Source organism: Salvelinus alpinus, chromosome 5 (assembly GCF_045679555.1).
Source record: "Salvelinus alpinus chromosome 5, SLU_Salpinus.1, whole genome shotgun sequence".
Taxonomy (NCBI): domain Eukaryota; kingdom Metazoa; phylum Chordata; class Actinopteri; order Salmoniformes; family Salmonidae; genus Salvelinus; species Salvelinus alpinus.
Window position 1 is genome coordinate 9268999 of NC_092090.1, and position 20841 is coordinate 9289839.

Consider the following 20841-nt stretch of genomic DNA (forward strand, 5'->3'; position numbering starts at 1 on the left):
CACCCTGTATCTGTCTGGCCTGGGTTTTGTGTTGTGTGTTACCTTTAAGGACTGTTGTGTACACCCTGTATCTGTCTGGCCTGGGTTTTGTTCTTTACCAGGATAGTTCTCTGTTTGTGGAATGTTTCCACAAACAGATCCCAACAGGACAGCACAGCCATCCACTGTATCACCATGATCCCAACAGGACAGCACAGCCATCCACTGTATCACTACGTTCCCAACAGGACAGCACAGCCATCCACTGTATCACCATGATCCCAACAGGACAGCACAGCCATCCACTGTATCACCATGATCCCAACAGGACAGCACAGCCATCCACTGTATCACCATGATCCCAACAGGACAGCACAGCCATCCACTGTATCACTACGTTCCCAACAGGACAGCACAGCCATCCACTGTATCACCATGATCCCAACAGGACAGCACAGCCATCCACTATATCACCATGATCCCAACAGGACAGCACAGCCATCCACTGTATCACCATGATCCCAACAGGACAGCTCAGCCATCCACTGTATCACCATGATCCCAACAGGACAGCTCAGCCATCCACTGTATCACCACAATCCCTTACTGTTCTCTTTCTGACAGTAGCATCGGCTCAAATGTAATCAATTCACCACAACGGGATGTCTTCTTTTTTTATTGATTTGGTTTACTTGACATAATACAGTCATCCAAAACAATCAATCTGCATGGGTTCGTTTTTCTAAGGAAATGGTTTGCTTGCTTGGTGAACAACATAGTTTGACCTGTTACCTCAGTACGGCACAACCATACTGCTTGAAGAGTTGCTGAGACTACAGGTCTATCGGACCCCTAGGGACAGTTTACCTGACCCAGATTAAACCTATTTCTGGACTTAAAAACAACCCTTTCATGGATTTTCTCAACTAGGCCTTTTAGTCTGGAAACCGGCCCATTTGGCACATCGCAAGATAACAGAGAATCTTTAAGTGCACTTGTCAAAGACAAAGATGTTGGCCACCTTCTCCGGTTCCCTAACCTAAGCCTAACCTTAGCCCTAGCTCTAACCCGACTACTGTTACCACAGCAACAGAGGTCAACACCACGGGTCTGTTTCTCACCTGGACAGGGCGATCTCTGCCTTCTGCTCGGAGGTCAACACCACGGGTCTGTTTCTCACCTGGACAGGGCGATCTCTGCCTTCTGCTTGGAGGTCAACACCACGGGTCTGCTTCTCACCTGGACAGGGCGATCTCTGCCTTCTGCTCGGAGGTCAACACCACGGGTCTGTTTCTCACCTGGACAGGGCGATCTCTGCCTTCTGCTCGGAGGTCAACACCACGGGTCTGTTTCTCACCTGGACAGGGCGATCTCTGCCTTCTGCTCGGAGGTCAACACCACGGGTCTGTTTCTCACCTGGACAGGGCGATCTCTGCCTTCTGCTCGGAGGTCAACACCACGGGTCTGTTTCTCACCTGGACAGGACGATCTCTGCCTTCTGCTCGGAGGTCAACACCACGGGTCTGTTTCTCACCTGGACAGGGCGATCTCTGCCTTCTGCTCGGAGGTCAACACCACGGGTCTGTTTCTCACCTGGACAGGGCGATCTCTGCCTTCTGCTCGGAGGTCAACACCACGGGTCTGTTTCTCACCTGGACAGGGCGATCTCTGCCTTCTGCTCGGAGGTCAACACCACGGGTCTGCTTCTCACCTGGACAGGGCGATCTCTGCCTTCTGCTCGGAGGTCAACACCACGGGTCTGTTTCTCACCTGGACAGGGCGATCTCTGCCTTCTGCTCGGAGGTCAACACCACGGGTCTGTTTCTCACCTGGACAGGGCGATCTCTGCCTTCTGCTCGGAGGTCAACACCACGGGTCTGTTTCTCACCTGGACAGGGCGATCTCTGCCTTCTGCTCGGAGGTCAACACCACGGGTCTGTTTCTCACCTGGACAGGGCGATCTCTGCCTTCTGCTTGTAGGTCAACACCACGGGTCTGTTTCTCACCTGGACAGGGCGATCTCTGCCTTCTGCTTGGCGATGTCTGCAGCCTTCTCAGCCGCTTCCACAGCCCGCTCCACCTTCTCCCTGATCTTACTGGCTCTCAGAGGAATCAGGTTCTTCCGCTTCCCGCTGACCAGCGCGTTCTGCTTGTACTTCCCTTCCTCTTTGGTGCTGTCGGGGAACGTTGTACAGCCATAACCGTGGCGCTTGTTGGCCACCCACTCCCCCTCGTAGCGTAGACCGTCGGAGCGCCGGCTCACGCCCCAACCCGCCCGCTGGTCACTGCGCCACTCGCCGGCGTAGGCCTCGGTGACCGTGGCATCCACAGGAGCACCCTGCTCGCCATCCTGGCTAGCGTTGGAGTGTATGTCGGAGGCGGCAGAGGAGACGGTGCTCATGCCGGCCTCGCTGCAGAACGAGCTCTGTTTACTCAGCTGGCTGGCCAGGGAACTCTTGGACTCGGAGCGACGCAGCTTCAGACCACTCAGGATCGACTGACGGAAACGGCCTGGGATATGAAACGACACGATACAACGTTATTTATCCTACAGTACGATATGATACAACTTTTTTTTTATTTTTATTTTTTTTTATTTTATTATTATTTTTTTTTTTTTTTTTTTTTTATCCCCTTTTCTCCCCAATTTTTTTTCGTGGTATCCAATCGCTAGTAATTACTATCTTGTCTCATCGCTACAACTCCCGTACGGGCTCGGGAGAGACGAAGGTCGAAAGTCATGCGTCCTCCGAAGCACAACCCAACCTAGCCGCACTGCTTCTTAACACAGCGCGCCTCCAACCCGGAAGCCAGTCGCACCAATGTGTCGGAGGAAACACCGTGCACCCGCCCCCTCGGTTAGCGCGCACTGCGCCCGGCCCGCCACAGGAGTCGCTGGAGCGCGATGAGACAAGGATATCCCTACCGGCCAAACCCTCCCTAACCCGGACGACGCTAAGCCAATTGTGCGTCGCCCCACGGACCTCCCGGTCGCGGCCGGCTGCGACAGAGCCTGGGCGCGAACCCAGACTCTGGTGGCGCAGCATAGCACTGCGATGCAGTGCTCTAGACCACTGCGCCACCCGGGAGGCCCACGATATGATACAACTTGACAGAAATGGACAACTGACATACAAACACAAGCGTGACATAATAACACATGCAATGGGAAATCCAGTCCATATCAAAGTGCAAGGCCAAGAGATTTGACTAGAAAAGCAGGGCTAATGTATATGTAAGTATTAGCTCATAGAGCCCGACCAGCTGCCCACAAACAGCACATCAGAAGTCTCACCTTTCCTCTTCCCCCGACGGTCAGCCTCGCTGGGCGCAGTTAGAGCGAAGCCCCCCCTCCCCACAGGACTCCCGACCAGCCCGCCCCCCACCACCCCGTCGGCAGGCGAGACTGCGGTCCCGGTGCCGTCCTCCAGCGGGGTAGGGGGGCCGTGGCTGTGCTCGGAGCGGAGGGAGTTTATGGACGTGCGGAGCGGGTAGAGGATGACGGCCGCCATGCCGTATGGCACGCTCTGCCGGACCCCATAGCCGTGCCGCATCCCCCCCAGCCACTGGCCCTGGAACGTACCTATAGGAGAGAGTCACAGGGGTCAAATTATAGGGCGATCTGAGGGCATGCATTGCACCACAAAACCAATTAGGTCACCCCCCCCCCCCCCCCCCAGAAAGGTGCATGGATGGAAAGGGGCATAACATAAGGCTTAATTATGAGACACTATAAAAGGCTTTTAGTGCTTATAACAAGTTATAAAGCATTATACCTGCATGCTTTGTGACATTGTATTTCATTGGGAGAAAATTCTGACTTTGGGTAGCAGGAAGTGACAACCTGATATCCCACACGGCTTGTTAATTCCATGTGAATCAACTAGGACCCACAAGAGAGAGACATTAGCTGACATCAACATTCAAACTCTGCTACCTGGCTTCAGGTGAACGGGTCTAAAAGGACTATATGATGGGATGAATGGTGTGAAACGACTGTGTATACATGAAAGCAATATGGGGACATAATAGGTGTAAGGGACCGACAGATCATGCCTTGACAACAGTTTAACCCTTGTGTGGTGTTCGGGTCTGTGGGACCCATTTTCAATGTTTACTCAAGTAAAAATGATACAATGAATTACTTTTTCAACCTGAGACTCATTGGCCTTGGGTCATTTTCATTGAGTGCACACTGTGCACACCCCCTACACATTTATATTACATATGAGGTGTTAGGTCAGCTGGACCCAAGGGTAATAAAAGTGTGGAAAAGTGTGTGTGTAGGTGAAAACAAGTAAACACATAGCACCAAGAACCTGTCTCTCTCCCTGCCTCTCTGCCTGTCTCCCACTCTTTACCCTTTGTGGTGTGTGAAACTGCACAAAGTCTTGCGGGAACCTGCACAATGTTATTACAATACATTATTTCGATACATTATTTTGATACATTGTTAAAAAATCAGTATGTTCCCACAGTCTACCCCAGCCAGATGCAAATTGGGGGAGGGACACAACAAATAAATAGCTTTGCATGTGTGACTCTTTACCACAATCAATCAGTATGGCAAAAATAATCTCTGCTCAGAGAGTCTTAGAATACATTTTTTTACAGAGAGAGAAGCTGGTGTGGAAGGAACGGAAGATGAGGAAATTTCCGAATATGAGGATCATGTCTCTGTCAATTCGGAGTCTGACTGTGAATTGGAAGAAGAGGATGAGATTGACCCTCAGCCAGCCCCAGGACCAGCCCGTTAGCAACTAGCTCATCATCAGCCTGCAGGAGGAGAAATATAGATGTAAAAAAAAAAAGAATTGTGAAATTGAATGGTGTTCTCGCCCAAGGAATGAGCCACCATGACTGCTAATGTGATAAGGATGCAACCAGGGCCGACGCAGATGGCGGTTACTCATTTCATACAAGTAGTGTAGGACATAAAGTCTTCTTTTCAACTGTTCATCCCAGACACCATCCAGAAAATCATTCTGGACTGCACTAATTTGCAGGGAAGGTGTGTTTTTGGAGAGAGATGGAAGGATATGGGCCAAAGTCATTTATGTGCATACTTTGGGGATCTTATCCTTCCTGGTGTTTTCAGATCCAATGGGGAATCTACAGAATCCCTGTGGGATGGAGAAACTGGCAGAGAACCTTTCCGTGCAACAATTTCTATGGAAAACTTTCACATGATTATCCGCTTCGATAACCAAGTCACAAGACCAGCTCGGCGGCAGAGAGACAAGCTAGCTGCAATCAGGTCAGTGTGGGACAAGTGGGAGGACAGGCTTCCCCTGTTTTACAACCCTGGGCCCAACGTTACTGTTGATGAGCAGCTTATATCATTTAGGGACCGCTGCCCCTTCAGGCAGTACTTACCGTCTAAACCAGCAAAATATGGAATCAAGATCTGGGCTGCCTGTGATGCTGCTTCATCATATGCGTGGAACTTGCAAGTGTATATGGGGAAGCTGGCTGGAGGAGCCCCTGAGAAGAACCAAGGGATGAGGGTTGTCCAGGACGTGACACGGGGACTGGACGTGACACGGGGACTGGACGTGACACGGGGACTGGACGTGACACGGGGACTGGACGTGACACAGGGACTGGACGTGACACGGACACTCTCCGTGGACACAACATCAAGATGCAATCACTTTTTTACTTCGCACAAGCTGGGACAGGAGCTCCTCGAGAGGAAGCTGACGATGGGACAGGAGCTCCTCGAGAGGAAGCTGACGATGGGACAGGAGCTCCTCGAGAGGAAGCTGACGATGGGACAGGAGCTCCTCGAGAGGAAGCTGACGATGGGACAGGAGCTCCTCGAGAGGAAGCTGACGATGGGACAGGAGCTCCTCGAGAGGAAGCTGACGATGGGACAGGAGCTCCTCGAGAGGAAGCTGACGATGGGACAGGAGCTCCTCGAGAGGAAGCTGACGATGGGACAGGAGCTCCTCGAGAGGAAGCTGACGATGGGACAGGAGCTCCTCGAGAGGAAGCTGACGATGGGACAGGAGCTCCTCGAGAGGAAGCTGACGATGGGACAGGAGCTCCTCGAGAGGAAGCTGACGATGGGACAGGACCTCCTCGAGAGGAAGCTGACGATGGGACAGGAGCTCCTCGAGAGGAAGCTGACGATGGGACAGGAGCTCCTCGAGAGGAAGCTGACGATGGGACAGGAGCTCCTCCAGAGGAAGCTGAAGATGGGACAGGAGCTCCTCGAGAGGAAGCTGACGATGGGACAGGAGCTCCTCGAGAGGAAGCTGACGATGGGACAGGAGCTCCTCCAGAGGAAGCTGACGATGGGACAGGAGCTCCTCGAGAGGAAGCTGACGATGGGACAGGAGCTCCTCCAGAGGAAGCTGAAGATGGGACAGGAGCTCCTCGAGAGGAAGCTGACGATGGGACAGGAGCTCCTCGAGAGGAAGCTGACGATGGGACAGGAGCTCCTCCAGAGGAAGCTGACGATGGGACAGGAGCTCCTCGAGAGGAAGCTGATGATGGGACAGGAGCTGACGATGGGACAGGAGCTCCTCAAGAGGAGGCTGACGATGGGACAGGAGCTCCTCGAGAGGAAGCTGACGATGGGACAGGAGCTCCTCGAGAGGAAGCTGACGATGGCAGGAACATAAAACAAGCCAGAGCTCCCAGCTCAGCTGTTGAATACACGGAACAGGCCTATCAGTTCCTCTACGTTTGTGTTCACGGCCGACACGTCCCTAGTGTCCTACTTGCCAAAGAAAGGCAAAAATTTGGTATTTATGAGTACGCTGCATAGAAATGGGAAAATCTGTTGACAGGAACATCAAAAACCAGAAATCATAATAGATTACAATGCCACAAAAGGAGGGGTGGACAATTTAGACAAGCTGGTGACTGGCTACAGCTGCAAAAGAAGAACCATACGTTGATATTCTTCAACATTTTTGGACATCTCGGCGTACAACGCGTTTGTCATCTGGATGGCGTTGAACCCAGATTGGAACAGAGGGAAGCTCCAGAGGGACACGGCTCTTTCTCGAAGAGCTGGGCAAGGCCTTGGTAAGACCTCAAATCCAGAGGAGGTGTCACATCCCAAAGACCCCAGCTCTGCAGCCATCGTGAGGAGGATTCAGGAGGAGGATGCTGATGCCCCATCCGCCCGACCCACAGAACCAACAACTCCAATACAGGAAGTAAGTGTGAGGGATGTTGTTGCATGTGTGTGTGTGACTCTCCTACCTTGGCCTGCTGTACCTATATACGTGAGTGAATGAGATGTTAGTAAAATCCCTAAACTAAGAGTTTTCATCATTCTAGATTACAGCCACAAGCAACAAGAAGAAGCGCTGCGATGTGTGTGGACCCTTGAAGGACAGGAAGACACAGTACACCTACATCAAGTGCAATTAATTGTCACACGCTGATCTGTTTCACCTGTCTTGTGATTGTCTCCACCCCCTCCAGGTGTCGCTTATTATCCCCGGTGTATTTATCCCTGTGTTTCCTGTCTATCTGTGCCAGTTCGTCTTGTATGTTTTTCAAGTCAACCAGCGTATTTTCCCGTACTCCTGCTTCTATTCTCTTTTGCTAGTCCTCATGTTTTTTGACCCTTGCCTGTTTTCTGGACTCCGTACCATTCAGACCATTCTGCCTGCCTTGACCACGAGCCTGCCTGCCACTCTGTACCTCCTGGACTCTGATCTGGTTATGACCTTTTGCCTGTCCACGACCATTCTCTTGCCTACCCTCTTGGATTATTTAATAAATATCAAGACTCAAACCATCTGCCTCCCGTGTCTGCATCTGGGTCTCGTCTTGTGCCCTTATATAAATACATTTGAAAAACACAGAAACGCTGTCTCTCATGTGGTGTGTCGACTGGCCTTAATTTGTGTTCAATGGGGCTCATTTATAATTTCCACAAAATACTGTATGTAAAATTTGTCCTTCCAGTATGTTCAGTTCAAAGCAATAAACATCAATAGTGATGAAAATCTTGTTTCATTTATATTTGTTTAAGATAAACATGATTTATTCCACCCATGTCTTGATTATAATTACATTTAATTTAAAAAAAGAATAGCACTTTTATTGATAAGTTTGATCTAGCAGAGGTAAATGGCAAATATGAACCATGTATGCTGTCTATATTAACCATGTATGCTGTCTATTGTCACGCCCTGACCGTAGAGAGCTTTTTATGTCTCTATTTTGGTTTGGTCAGGGTGTGATTTGGGTGGGCATTCTATGTTCATTTTCTATGTTTTGTATTTCTTTGTGTTTGGCCGGGTGTGGTTCTCAATCAGAGAAAGCTGTCTATCGTTGTCTCTGATTGAGAACCATACTTAGGTAGCTTTTTCCCACATGGTTTTTGTGGGTAGTTATTTTCTGTTTAGTGTTTTGCACCTGACAGGACTGTTTCAGTTTCGGTTATTCTCTTTGTATTTTGTTAATAGTGTTCAGTTTCAATAAAAAGCATGAACACTTTCCACGCTGCGCTTTGGTCCGATTCATGTTCTTCAGACGACGAAAACCGTTACATCTATATTGCTTAAATACCAGTTTAAATATCATGGACCGCACATCATGTCATGACAACAGTTTAAATATCATGGACCGCACATCATGTCATGACAACGGGTTAAATATCACTGACTGCACATCATGTCATGACAACACGCCATGACAACAGTTTAAATATCATGGACCACACATCATGTCATGACAACAGTTTAAATATCATGGACCGCACATCATGTCATGACAACAGTTTAAATATCACTGACTGCACATCATGTCATGACAACACGCCATGACAACAGTTTAAATATCATGGACCACACATCATGTCATGACAACAGTTTAAATATCATGGACCGCACATCATGTCATGACAACAGTTTAAATATCACAGACCGCACATCATGTCATGACAACGGGTTAAATATCATGGACCACACATCATGTCATGACAACAGTTTAAATATCATGGACCGCACATCATGTCATGACAACGGGTTAAATATCACTGACTGCACATCATGTCATGACAACACGCCATGACAACAGTTTAAATATCATGGACCACACATCATGTCATGACAACAGTTTAAATATCATGGACCGCACATCATGTCATGACAACAGTTTAAATATCACTGACTGCACATCATGTCATGACAACACGCCATGACAACAGTTTAAATATCATGGACCACACATCATGTCATGACAACAGTTTAAATATCATGGACCGCACATCACGCCATGACAACCGTTTAAATATCACTGACTGCAATGCTCTCAACCTCAGGAAAAAATCATGTTTTCTCATTTTCCATTGATTAAAACTAAGGTATTGGGTTTTATTTCACAACTTGGCTGAAGCCGACCGCAAATAATGATCAGTTTTATCTTATGTTGTTTTATACAATAGATTGTTTAAAGAGCGTTTCCATCTTATTTCAGTAGTGAGGCTTTTAACACGAACATTTACACGTTTTAGTGGCCGGGATAGGACTAATAAACGGTATTTCCCCCCCATTTCAATCATCTAAAAACAGAGGAATGACATGCCATGAACCTTCGCTGTGGTGTGTCTGTCAAAGTGTAATAGATCGGGACCTGTCCATGGTGCTGAAATGTAGATCGCAACAGACAAAGCTATGCTGCGCCGACCCCATGTAAATACCGATTCATGTTGTTAGCCTACACTTTACACAATATTACATGTGTAGCTGTTGGTATAGCGACAATAGCACGTTTATTGGGTTGTGGAAAATGTGTCAGCTCGTGCGTGCTATATTAATCTGTCCGCGGTCTCCCAGGTGAGAGACCGAAGGTGCTCTCTCGTGACGCAGTCTTTATTTTTATTAATTTTTATCTCGTTCTGAAGTGTTATTACGGTCGCCTCCGCTACTTCATAAACCAAATAACACCAAGGTTATCTACTGGTATGTAAAACCATTGCGGTATATTGGATAGTTGACTATAGGCTACGCTGGTAAACAACCTCTAGCTACACCAATGCAGCAGCGACGGATCTTGTTTCCATGGTCCCCGCTGCATCACTTATTGACCTCTCTCTCTCTACCTTTCCCCGTCTCTACCTCTCTTCCTCCCTCCCTCACTCTACCTGCCTCTCTTCCTTCCCCGGGACCCCTCCCTGCCTCTCTCGGCTCATCCCGGTTTAGTGCAATGGAGTTGCTTTGGTTATCAAACGGCCTAGATTAGGGACAGTTCGACATTTACTGTGTGTGTGGGGGGGGGGGGGAGGGATGGGGGGGTTAAAACAGATGTCTCTTTCTATTACAGTGGAGTGGATGAACATGCGCAGGTAGCCTACAGGAGACATTTTAAGTAGCCTAATCAAATTAATACATTTTAAAAGTTAAGTGACCAATATTTAGACAATATTGAAGCGTTTGAGATCAAAGAATAGCTACTCTGATGGTTAAGGAGGCAGAACACACGTTAATGAGTCTTTCCTGAATAACTGGGCCTGCTAGGAGCAGAAGACTATGTGGCTACGCAATATAGGACGACTTGGGAGAATGATGACGGGCAACAGACAGCACATCAGTATCAGAAGTAAAAATACAGCCAGACTGTCCTGTTCTGTGCCTTATCTAGATCAAGAGTAGACCAACAATTCATCCAGACGGAATGAAACATTCAAATAACAAGGCTTTTGCGCCATTATTCAATGACATTTTCACTTCAGTTTACAGTTTACAGTATTTCACTCACTTGAAAACAATAATGCAGTATTCATTTTAATGTGGTTATGTAGGCTAGTCTAGGGAGGATCATTGTGTTGTTGTAGACTAGTCTAGGGAGGATCATTGTGTTGTAGGCTAGTCTAGGGAGGATCATTGTGTTGTTGTAGGCTAGTCTAGGGAGGATCATTGTGTTGTAGGCTAGTCTAGGGAGGATCATTGTGTTGTTGTAGACTAGTCTAGGGAGGATCATTGTGTTGTAGACTAGTCTAGGGAGGATCATTGTGTTGTAGGCTAGTCTAGGGAGGATCATTGTGTTGTAGGCTAGTCTAGGGAGGATCATTGTGTTGTAGACTAGTCTAGGGAGGATCATTGTGTTGTAGGCTAGTCTAGGGAGGATCATTTGTGTTGTAGGCTAGTCTAGGGAGGATCATTGTGTTGTAGGCTAGTCTAGGGAGGATCATTGTGTTGTAGGCTAGTCTAGGGAGGATCATTGTGTTGTTGTAGACTAGTCTAGGGAGGATCATTGTGTTGTTGTAGGCTAGTCTAGGGAGGATCATTGTGTTGTAGGCTAGTCTAGGGAGGATCATTGTGTTGTTGTAGACTAGTCTAGGGAGGATCATTGTGTTGTTGTAGGCTAGTCTAGGGAGGATCATTGTGTTGTTGTAGGCTAGTCTAGGGAGGATCATTGTGTTGTAGGCTAGTCTAGGGAGGATCATTGTGTTGTTGTAGACTAGTCTAGGGAGGATCATTGTGTTGTTGTAGACTAGTCTAGGGAGGATCATTGTGTTGTTGTAGACTAGTCTAGGGAGGATCATTGTGTTGTAGGCTAGTCTAGGGAGGATCATTGTGTTGTTGTAGGCTAGTCTAGGGAGGATCATTGTGTTGTAGGCTAGTCTAGGGAGGATCATTGTGTTGTAGGCTAGTCTAGGGAGGATCATTGTGGTGTTGTAGGCTAGTCTAGGGAGGATCATTGTGTTGTTGTAGGCTAGTCTAGGGAGGATCATTGTGTTGTTGTAGGCTAGTCTAGGGAGGATCATTGTGTTGTTGTAGGCTAGTCTAGGGAGGATCATTGTGTTGTAGGCTAGTCTAGGGAGGATCATTGTGTTGTAGACTAGTCTAGGGAGGATCATTGTGTTGTTGTAGACTAGTCTAGGGAGGATCATTGTGTTGTAGGCTAGTCTAGGGAGGATCATTGTGTTGTTGTAGACTAGTCTAGGGAGGATCATTGTGTTGTTGTAGACTAGTCTAGGGAGGATCATTGTGTTGTAGGCTAGTCTAGGGAGGATCATTGTGTTGTTGTAGACTAGTCTAGGGAGGATCATTGTGTTGTTGTAGGCTAGTCTAGGGAGGATCATTGTGTTGTTGTAGACTAGTCTAGGGAGGATCATTGTGTTGTTGTAGACTAGTCTAGGGAGGATCATTGTGTTGTTGTAGGCTAGTCTAGGGAGGATCATTGTGTTGTAGGCTAGTCTAGGGAGGATCATTGTGTTGTTGTAGACTAGTCTAGGGAGGATCATTGTGTTGTAGGCTAGTCTAGGGAGGATCATTGTGTTGTTGTAGACTAGTCTAGGGAGGATCATTATGTTGTTGTAGGCTAGTCTAGGGAGGATCATTGTGTTGTTGTAGACTAGTCTAGGGAGGATCATTGTGTTGTTGTAGACTAGTCTAGGGAGGATCATTGTGTTGTTGTAGGCTAGTCTAGGGAGGATCATTGTGTTGTAGGCTAGTCTAGGGAGGATCATTGTGTTGTTGTAGGCTAGTCTAGGGAGGATCATTGTGTTGTAGGCTAGTCTAGGGAGGATCATTGTGTTGTTGTAGGCTAGTCTAGGGAGGATCATTGTGTTGTAGGCTAGTCTAGGGAGGATCATTGTGTTGTAGGCTAGTCTAGGGAGGATCATTGTGTTGTTGTAGGCTAGTCTAGGGAGGATCATTGTGTTGTTGTAGACTAGTCTAGGGAGGATCATTGTGTTGTTGTAGGCTAGTCTAGGGAGGATCATTGTGTTGTAGACTAGTCTAGGGAGGATCATTGTGTTGTAGGCTAGTCTAGGGAGGATCATTGTGTTGTAGACTAGTCTAGGGAGGATCATTGTGTTGTTGTAGGCTAGTATAGGGAGGATCATTGTGTTGTTGTAGGCTAGTCTAGGGAGGATCATTGTGTTGTTGTAGGCTAGTCTAGGGAGGATCATTGTGTTGTAGACTAGTCTAGGGAGGATCATTGTGTTGTAGACTAGTCTAGGGAGGATCATTGTGTTGTTGTAGGCTAGTCTAGGGAGGATCATTGTGTTGTTGTAGGCTAGTCTAGGGAGGATCATTGTGTTGTAGGCTAGTCTAGGGAGGATCATTGTGTTGTAGGCTAGTCTAGGGAGGATCATTGTGTTGTAGGCTAGTCTAGGGAGGATCATTGTGTTGTAGGCTAGTCTAGGGAGGATAATTGTGTTGTTGTAGGCTAGTCTAGGGAGGATCATTGTGTTGTTGTGGGCTAGTCTAGGGAGGATCATTGTGTTGTAGGCTAGTCTAGGGAGGATCATTGTGTTGTAGGCTAGTCTAGGGAGGATCATTGTGTTGTTGTAGGCTAGTCTAGGGAGGATCATTGTGTTGTTGTAGGCTAGTCTAGGGAGGATCATTGTGTTGTAGGCTAGTCTAGGGAGGATTTTATTTATTTATTTTATTTTATTTTTATTTTACCGTTATTTTACCAGGTAAGTTGACTGAGAACACGTTCTCATTTGCAGCAACGACCTGGGGAATAGTTACAGGGGAGAGGAGGGGGATGAATGAGCCAATTGTAATCATTGTGTTGTTGTAGGCTAGTCTAGGGAGGATCATTGTGTTGTTGTAGACTAGTCTAGGGAGGATCATTGTGTTGTAGACTAGTCTACGGAGGATCATTGTGTTGTAGACTAGTCTAGGGAGGATCATTGTCACCAAGGCCATACAAACTTAATTAGCTGATACGTTATTTTGAAAAGAGAGGCGTGCCAGCGAAAAGAGAAAAAAATCATCATGAAAAATCAAATAAAAGTTGTACCCTTTGTAATAATACTGAACACCTTCTGTACAACACCTAGCGACCTCACCAAGATACTTGAGCCTTTTGGTGTTCCCACCTCTGACACCAACGTACCGAACGGCAGGACAAGGGAGTGAAACCGGGTCATTGGCGTTATAGGAAAACCCCCCTAATGCATCGTGATAATAGGGTGAACCCACTCTATATGTAATGGAATCCTAATATATAGTAAATTACATTTGTTTGAGCTGCGTGTCTTCACTCTTCTTTCATGTGTAATGATGCACCTGGCCTCTCCTCTGCACCTGGCCTCTCCTCTGTACCTGGCCTCTCCTCTGCACCTGGCCTCTCCTCTGTACCTGGCCTCTCCTCTGCACCTGGCCTCTCCTCTGTACCTGGCTTCTCCTCTGCACCTGGCCTCTCCTCTGTACCTGGCCTCTCCTCTGTACCTGGCCTCTCCTCTGATCCTTGCCTCTCCTATGCACCTGGCCTCTCCTCTGCACCTGGCCTCTCCTCTGCACCTGGCCCCTCCTCTGCACCTGGCCTCTCCTCTGTACCTGGCTTCTCCTCTGCACCTGGCCTCTCCTCTGTACCTGGCCTCTCCTCTGTACCTGGCCTCTCCTCTGTACCTGGCCTCTCCTCTGCACCTGGCCTCTCCTCTGCACCTGGCCTCTCCTCTGCATCTGGCCTCTCATCTGTACCTGGCCTCTCCTCTGCACCTGGCCCCTCCTCTGCACCTGGCCTCTCCTCTGCACCTGGCCTCTCATCTGTACCTGGCCTCTCCTCTGCACCTGGCCTCTCCTCTGCACCTGGCCTCTCCGCTGCCAATCAGTTATTCCTCTACGTCCTTGTGGATTTATATAGAAAATTGGTGCAGATTTGAATGATTTTATGTGTGTTATGATTGCTAGTTAGCCTTTTGCAGATCTGGACAAAAGATCCACCTACCACTATTGTCACTATGTATAGAGGGCAGGATAGAGTTGACTGTATACTAAGCGTGCAGAAAAGCATAGAGCATAAGGGAAATACCAAAACACCTTGTTAGGGGAGGAGCGTGCAGGCAGATGAGGAAATGTGGCTATATTGAAGAAATTATGGAGTAAAACCTGCAAAATGGGGAATGTAAACCAGGGGAAAATGCACTACCCTCCCCTGTGCCTAATAATAAAAAATAAATACAAATCCCCAATCCCTCCCCAAAGCAAAACAAAAAGTTAGCCAAACCTCCCCTATTTTGGACCGGCCCACCTCAGTCAATTTCAAACTGTCCTTTTGCGCCCAAGTCAGAAAACCCCAGTGACAATGCCAAAGCACCAATCAGTGCGCAGAACACAGATAGTCTCCAGTGACATGCTGACCTGCTGTCTCGGCGTTACCATGGCGATTTACAGTACAGAGGCGTCTGTGGTATAATGCAGAGAGAGAGAGAGGGATGGGGAGAGAGAGAGAGAATGTGTATATAGTAGGGAAGAATAGAGGGGGAATACAGGAAGGGGAATAGAGGAGGTGGAATAGAGGAGGGGGAATAGAGGAGGGAGGAATAGAGGTGGGGGGATAGAGGAGGGGGAACAGAGGAGGAATAGAGGAGGGGGAATAGAGGAGGGGGAATAGAGGAGGGGGGATAGAGGAGGGGGAATAGAGGAGGGGGAATAGAGGAGGGAGGAATAGAGGAGGGAGGATAGAGGAGGGGGAACAGAGGAGGAATAGAGGAGGGGGAATAGAGGAGGAAGAATCGAGGAGGAAGAATAGAGGGTGAAAAGAGGAGGGGGGATAGAGGAGGGGGGACAGAAGGGGAATAGAGGAGGGGGAATAGAGGTGGGAGGAATAGAGGAGGGAGGAATAGAGGAGGGAGGAATAGAGGAGGGAGGAATAGAAAAGGGGGAATAGAGGAGGGAGGAATAGAGGAGGGGGGATAGAGGAGGGAGGAATAGAGGAGGGAGGAATAGAGGAGGGAGGAATAGAGGAGGGGGAATAGAGGAGGGAGGAATATAGGAGGGAGGAATAGAGGAGGGAGGAATAGAGAAGGGGGAATAGAGGAGGGAGGATTATAGGAGGGGGGAATAGAGGAGGGGGATAGAGGAGGGGGAACAGAAGAGGAATAGAGGAGGGGGAATAGAGGAGGGGGAATAGAGGAGGGAGGAATATAGGAGGGAGGAATAGAGGAGGGGGATAGAGGAGGGGGAACAGAAGAGGAATAGAGGAGGGGGAATAGAGGAGGGGGAATAGAGGAGGGAGGAATAGAGGAGGTGGGATAGAGGAGGGAGGAATAGAGGAGGGGGAACAGAGGAGGAATAGAGGAGGGGGAATAGAGGAGGGGGAATAGAAGAGGGGCAATAGAGGAGGAGGAATAGAGGAGACGGGAATAGAAGAGGAAGAATCGAGGAGGAAGAATAGAGGGGGAATAGAGGAGGAATAGAGGAGGGGGAATAGAGGAGAGGGATAATATGAGGGGGAATAGAGGAGGGGGAATAGAGGAGGAGGCATAGAGGAGAAGGAATATAGGAGGGAGGAATAGAGGAGGAGGAATAGAGGAGGAGGCATAGAGGAGGGGGAATAGAGGAGGAGGAATAGAGGAGGGGGGAATAGAGGAGGGGGAATAGAGGAGGGGGGAATAGAGGAGGGGGAATAGAGGAGGGGGGAATATAGGAGGAGGAATAGAGGAGGGGGGAATAGAGGAGGAGGAATAGAGGAGGGGGAATAGAGGAGGAGGAATAGAGGATGGGGGAATAGAGGAGGGGGAATAGAGGAGGAGGAATAGAGGAGGTGGGAATAGAGGAGGAGGAATAGAGGAGGGGGGAATAGAGGAGGGGGAATAGAGGAGAGGGAAAAGAGGAGGGAGAATAGAGGAGGGGGAATAGAGGAGGGGGGAATAGAGGAGGAGGAATATAGAAGGGGGAATAGAGGAGGGAGGAATAGAGGAGGGAGGAATAGAGGAGGAGGAATAGAGGAGGGGGAATAGAAGAGGAGGGAATAGAGGAGGGGGAATAGAAGAGGGGCAATAGAGGAGGAGGAATAGAGGAGGAGGAATGGAGGAGGGGGGAATAGAGGAGGGAGGAATAGAGGAGGAGGAATAGAGGAGGGGGAATAGAAGAGGGGCAATAGAGGAGGAGGAATAGAGGAGGAGGAATAGAGGAGGGGGAATAGAGGAGGAGGAATAGAGGAGGGGGAATAGAGATGGATGCTGAGAGGATATAAAGATTCAACAGGCTTCAAATAAGATGGTTGCAGGCAGTCAGATGCTGTATACATGTATAAACACTGATGCATTTCTGTTAGCTGACATTACTGGCAGCATCATTGTTTGTCTTTGCGTGGTAACATGTACTATACCGCTAGCCCACATTAAGTGTTCTGCTTTCACACCACTTTATTACAGAACTGGAAATAGCAATATAGCCTACATACTCTGTCTTTGTAAAGCTTGTACACACACATAGGGCCTAGCCCAGATCCAGACCTAGTCCTGAATGTTCTCTTGGATCTAATGTCAGTCTGCAGGGGCTCCTCTCTGATTCAGCTAGCCCAGATCCAGACCTAGTCTTAAATGTTCTCTAGAATCTAGTGCCAGTCTGCAGGGGCTCCTCTCTGGTTCAGCTAGCCCAGATCCAGACCTAGTCCTGAATGTTCTCTAGTGCCAGTCTGCAGGGGCTCCTCTCTGATTCAGCTAGCCCAGATCCAGACCTAGTCCTGAATGTTCTCTAGGATCTAATGCCAGTCTGCAGGGGCTCCTCTCTGATTCAGCTAGCCCAGATCCAGACCTAGTCCTGAATGTTCTCTAGGATCTAGTGCCAGTCTGCAGGGGCTCCTCTCTGGTTCAGCTAGCCCAGATCCAGACCTAGTCCTGAATGTTCTCTTGGATCTAGTGCCAGTCTGCAGGGGCTCCTCTCTGATTCAGCTAGCCCAGATCCAGACCTAGTCCTGAATGTTCTCTAGTGCCAGTCTGCAGGGGCTCCTCTCTGATTCAGCTAGCCCAGATCCAGACCTAGTCCTGAATGTTCTCTAGGATCTAGTGCCAGTCTGCAGGGGCTCCTCTCTGATTCGGTGTATGTTTCAGGCCTATTCCTGCTGACTGGGGAGGTGACCTGTATATTGTTATCAATCCCAGCTGAAATAGTTCTCAGATATGGACAACCATTTCAGATACAAGGGGAGGCAGGTAGAGATACTGTATGAAAAGAGATGGAGAGAACAGAATGAAATGGGATGAGGGTTGAAAGGAGGATGAGAGGTACAGGAGAAGGAGAGGGTAGAGTGACCCTTATAGCACCTATTTTATAGTGCGTTAAAACCAAAATAGAATGAATAGAAGTGTGCTGCATAGTAAGAGCAACCTCAGCTTGATGGCTTGGTGTGTCCCTTCCTTACCTCCATCGGAGTACGTCTCAGTCCCGTATCCATCCTGCAGGCCGTTGCTCCAGGTCCCTTCGTAACGGGCCCCGCTAACCGTGCTCTCCAGTTGGCCGTAGCGTCCCTTGAAGCCCTGCGTCCACTCCCCCCTGTAGTCCCAGCGGCCCTTACTCTCCACGCCCACACCGTGGCGCTTCCCCTGCGCCCATGTGCCCTGGTAGCTATTCCCGCTGGGCCAGGTGTAGACGCCCAGGACCTCGAAGCCGTGGCTCCAGGCCCCGGCGTACTCCCCCTGACCCTGTGGCCCTGTGCAGACCCCGCGGCCATGGGCCTTGCCCTGCTCCCACCCTCCACAGTACGACCCCCCGTCATCAAAGTCAAACCTTCCTCCAGTGGACATGCATGAAACAGGTTTAGGCAAAATCCTCAGAACGTCAAGAAGAGAAAATCAGGTTTACATAGAAAGATCAGGGCCGAGAGGTGAGGATGGAGGTGGTCTCATGGAGGTTTAGATCTCCTAGTATTTCCCTTTACCTTCTTGTTGTTGGCTTTTTATGATAATGGAATCAAAAACAGGTTCCCCGTCTTGTACAAAGCAAGGCTTGGTCCAGAGAGCATCACCTGGGACGGAGAGAGAGGTTTCGTCTGTCTGTCAATGGAGGTGGCAGGGTCTGGATCTGGGTCTGGGCCTGGCGCGACGTTAAGGATGCTAGATGCTACTGCCGTCCGAGCATTCTGCTTCCCATGGGCATGCAGGCTGTATGCGCTCCTCCTCCTCTCCTCCTCCTCCTCCTCCTCCACCCTCCTCTACACAGCCTCGCCAGCTGGGATGGCACGAACCCACTCACCTCTCCGTTGGCTGGGGCGCTCCAGACAGGCTAGGTCCAGGCTTTTCTAATAGTCCCAGAGGCCCTGACGGCAGCAGCGACACAGCGAGCACAGCCTGATGAGCTCAATCAGACATTACACCACCACCCGTCTAGCTGTGCCGTACTGTCACACAGAAATGGAGAGAGGATAGAGACAGGAGAGGGAGAGAGGATAGAGACAGGAGAGGGAGAGAGGATAGAGACAGGAGAGGGAGAGAGGATAAAGACAGGAGAGGGATCGTACCGCACCAGTACGCCCCAAAAATAAACAGAGATGGGCTATAGCTATAGAATGGGCTGGAAACATCCGAACACACACATCCATAAACACACACACACACACTGAACACACACACACACACCTCAGACGACCTAACTGACTGTGTATTTCCCCTTTGCTCCTCTCTTCTTCTGTCTTGTTCTCTCCTTCCTCCTCCTCTCCTCCTCACTGTGCTCCTGCTGCGCTGTAGCGATGGAGCTGCAGTCTCTCCTGAACAACATGGGAGGAGGGTTGATGCAACAACAAAATATATATATAATGATTGTCTTCCTTTCCGCTTTATCTTCTGTATTTTAGAGCTCAACCCCCTTCTGTCTGGGTCGTTAATATATCCAGTTTCCCACAAGTCATATGGTGGTGGTCTCTCGGTCTCTTCTCTCCCTTGCTCTCTCTCTCTCTCTCGCTCTAAAATCCGCTCATTACTGAAGGACTGTTCCACCCCATCCAATACCCCTCCCCCACATGCTCTCTCCCTCCCTCCTCCTGTAGGCTCTTAAAGAGATAGGGATATAGGGACCGGGGAAGAGCAGTATGTGTTCGGTTCACTGCGCTGGTCCTTTGGGGATATATCCTGCTTTCCCTAATTACCTGGCAGTCTAAAGATCTACCTCTCTCTCTATCCTCTCTACCTCTCTCTCAATTCAATTCAATTCAATTCAATTCAAGGGGCTTTATTGGCATGGGAAACATGTGTTAACATTGCCAAAACAAGTGAGGTAGATAATATACAAAAGTGAAATAAACAATAAAAATGAACAGTAGACATTACACTCACAGAAGTTACAAAATAATAAAGACATTACAAATGTCATATTATATATATACAGTGTTGTAACAATGTACAAATGGTTAAAGCACACAAGTTAAAATAAATAAGCATAAATATGGGTTGTATTTACAATGGTGTTTGTTCTTCACTGCTTGACCTTTTCTTGTGGCAACAGGTCACAAACCTTGCTGCTATGATGCACACTGTGATATTTCACCCAATAGATATGGAAGTTTATCAAAACCGGGTTTGTTTTCAAATTCTTTGTGGATCTGTGTAATCTGAGGGAAATATGTGTCTCTAATATGGTCATACATTGGGCAGGAGGTTAGGAAGTGCAGCTCAGTTTCCACCTCATTTTGTTGGCAGTGTGCACATAGCCTGTCTTCTCTTGAGAGCCAGGTCTGCCTACGGCGGCCATTCTCAATAGCAAGTCTATGCTCACTGAGTCTGTACATAGTCAAAGCTTTCCTTAAGTTTGGGTCAGTCACAGTGGTCAGGTATTCTGCCACTGTGTACTCTCTGTTTAGGGCCAAATAGCATTCCAGTTTGCTCAGTTTTTTTGTTAATTCTTTCCAATGTGTCAAGTAATTATCTTTTTGTTCTCATGATTTGGTTGGGTCTAATTGTGCTGTTGTCCTGGGGATCTGTGGGGTCTGTTTGTGTTTGTGAACAGAGCCCCAGGACCAGCTAGCTTAGGGGACTCTTCTCCAGGTTCATCTCTTTGTAGGTGATGGCTTTGTTACGAAGGTTTGGGAATCGCTTCCTTTTAGGTGGTTGTAGAATTTAACATCTCTTTTCTGGATTTTGATAATTAGCTGGTATCGTCCTAATTCTGCTCTGCATGCATTATTTGGTGTTCTACATTGTACACAGAGGATATT

General features: G+C 48.4%; 1 protein-coding gene across 1 annotated transcript in view; it reads right to left on the bottom strand.

Annotated features, from left to right (window-relative positions):
- The window catches only part of jph3a (junctophilin 3a), a 26694-nt gene extending 7070 nt beyond the window's left edge, over window positions 1–19624 (bottom strand). Inside the window, exons 1-3 of the mRNA XM_071400498.1 lie at window positions 18058–19624; window positions 3275–3562; window positions 1986–2490 (exon numbers count right to left, since the gene is read on the bottom strand). Coding sequence (XP_071256599.1) covers window positions 1986–2490; window positions 3275–3562; window positions 18058–18439 — 1175 coding nt within the window. The 5' untranslated portion in view covers window positions 18440–19624. The remainder of the gene's footprint in view (window positions 1–1985; window positions 2491–3274; window positions 3563–18057) is intronic.
- Window positions 19625–20841: the final 1217 nt, after the last annotated feature.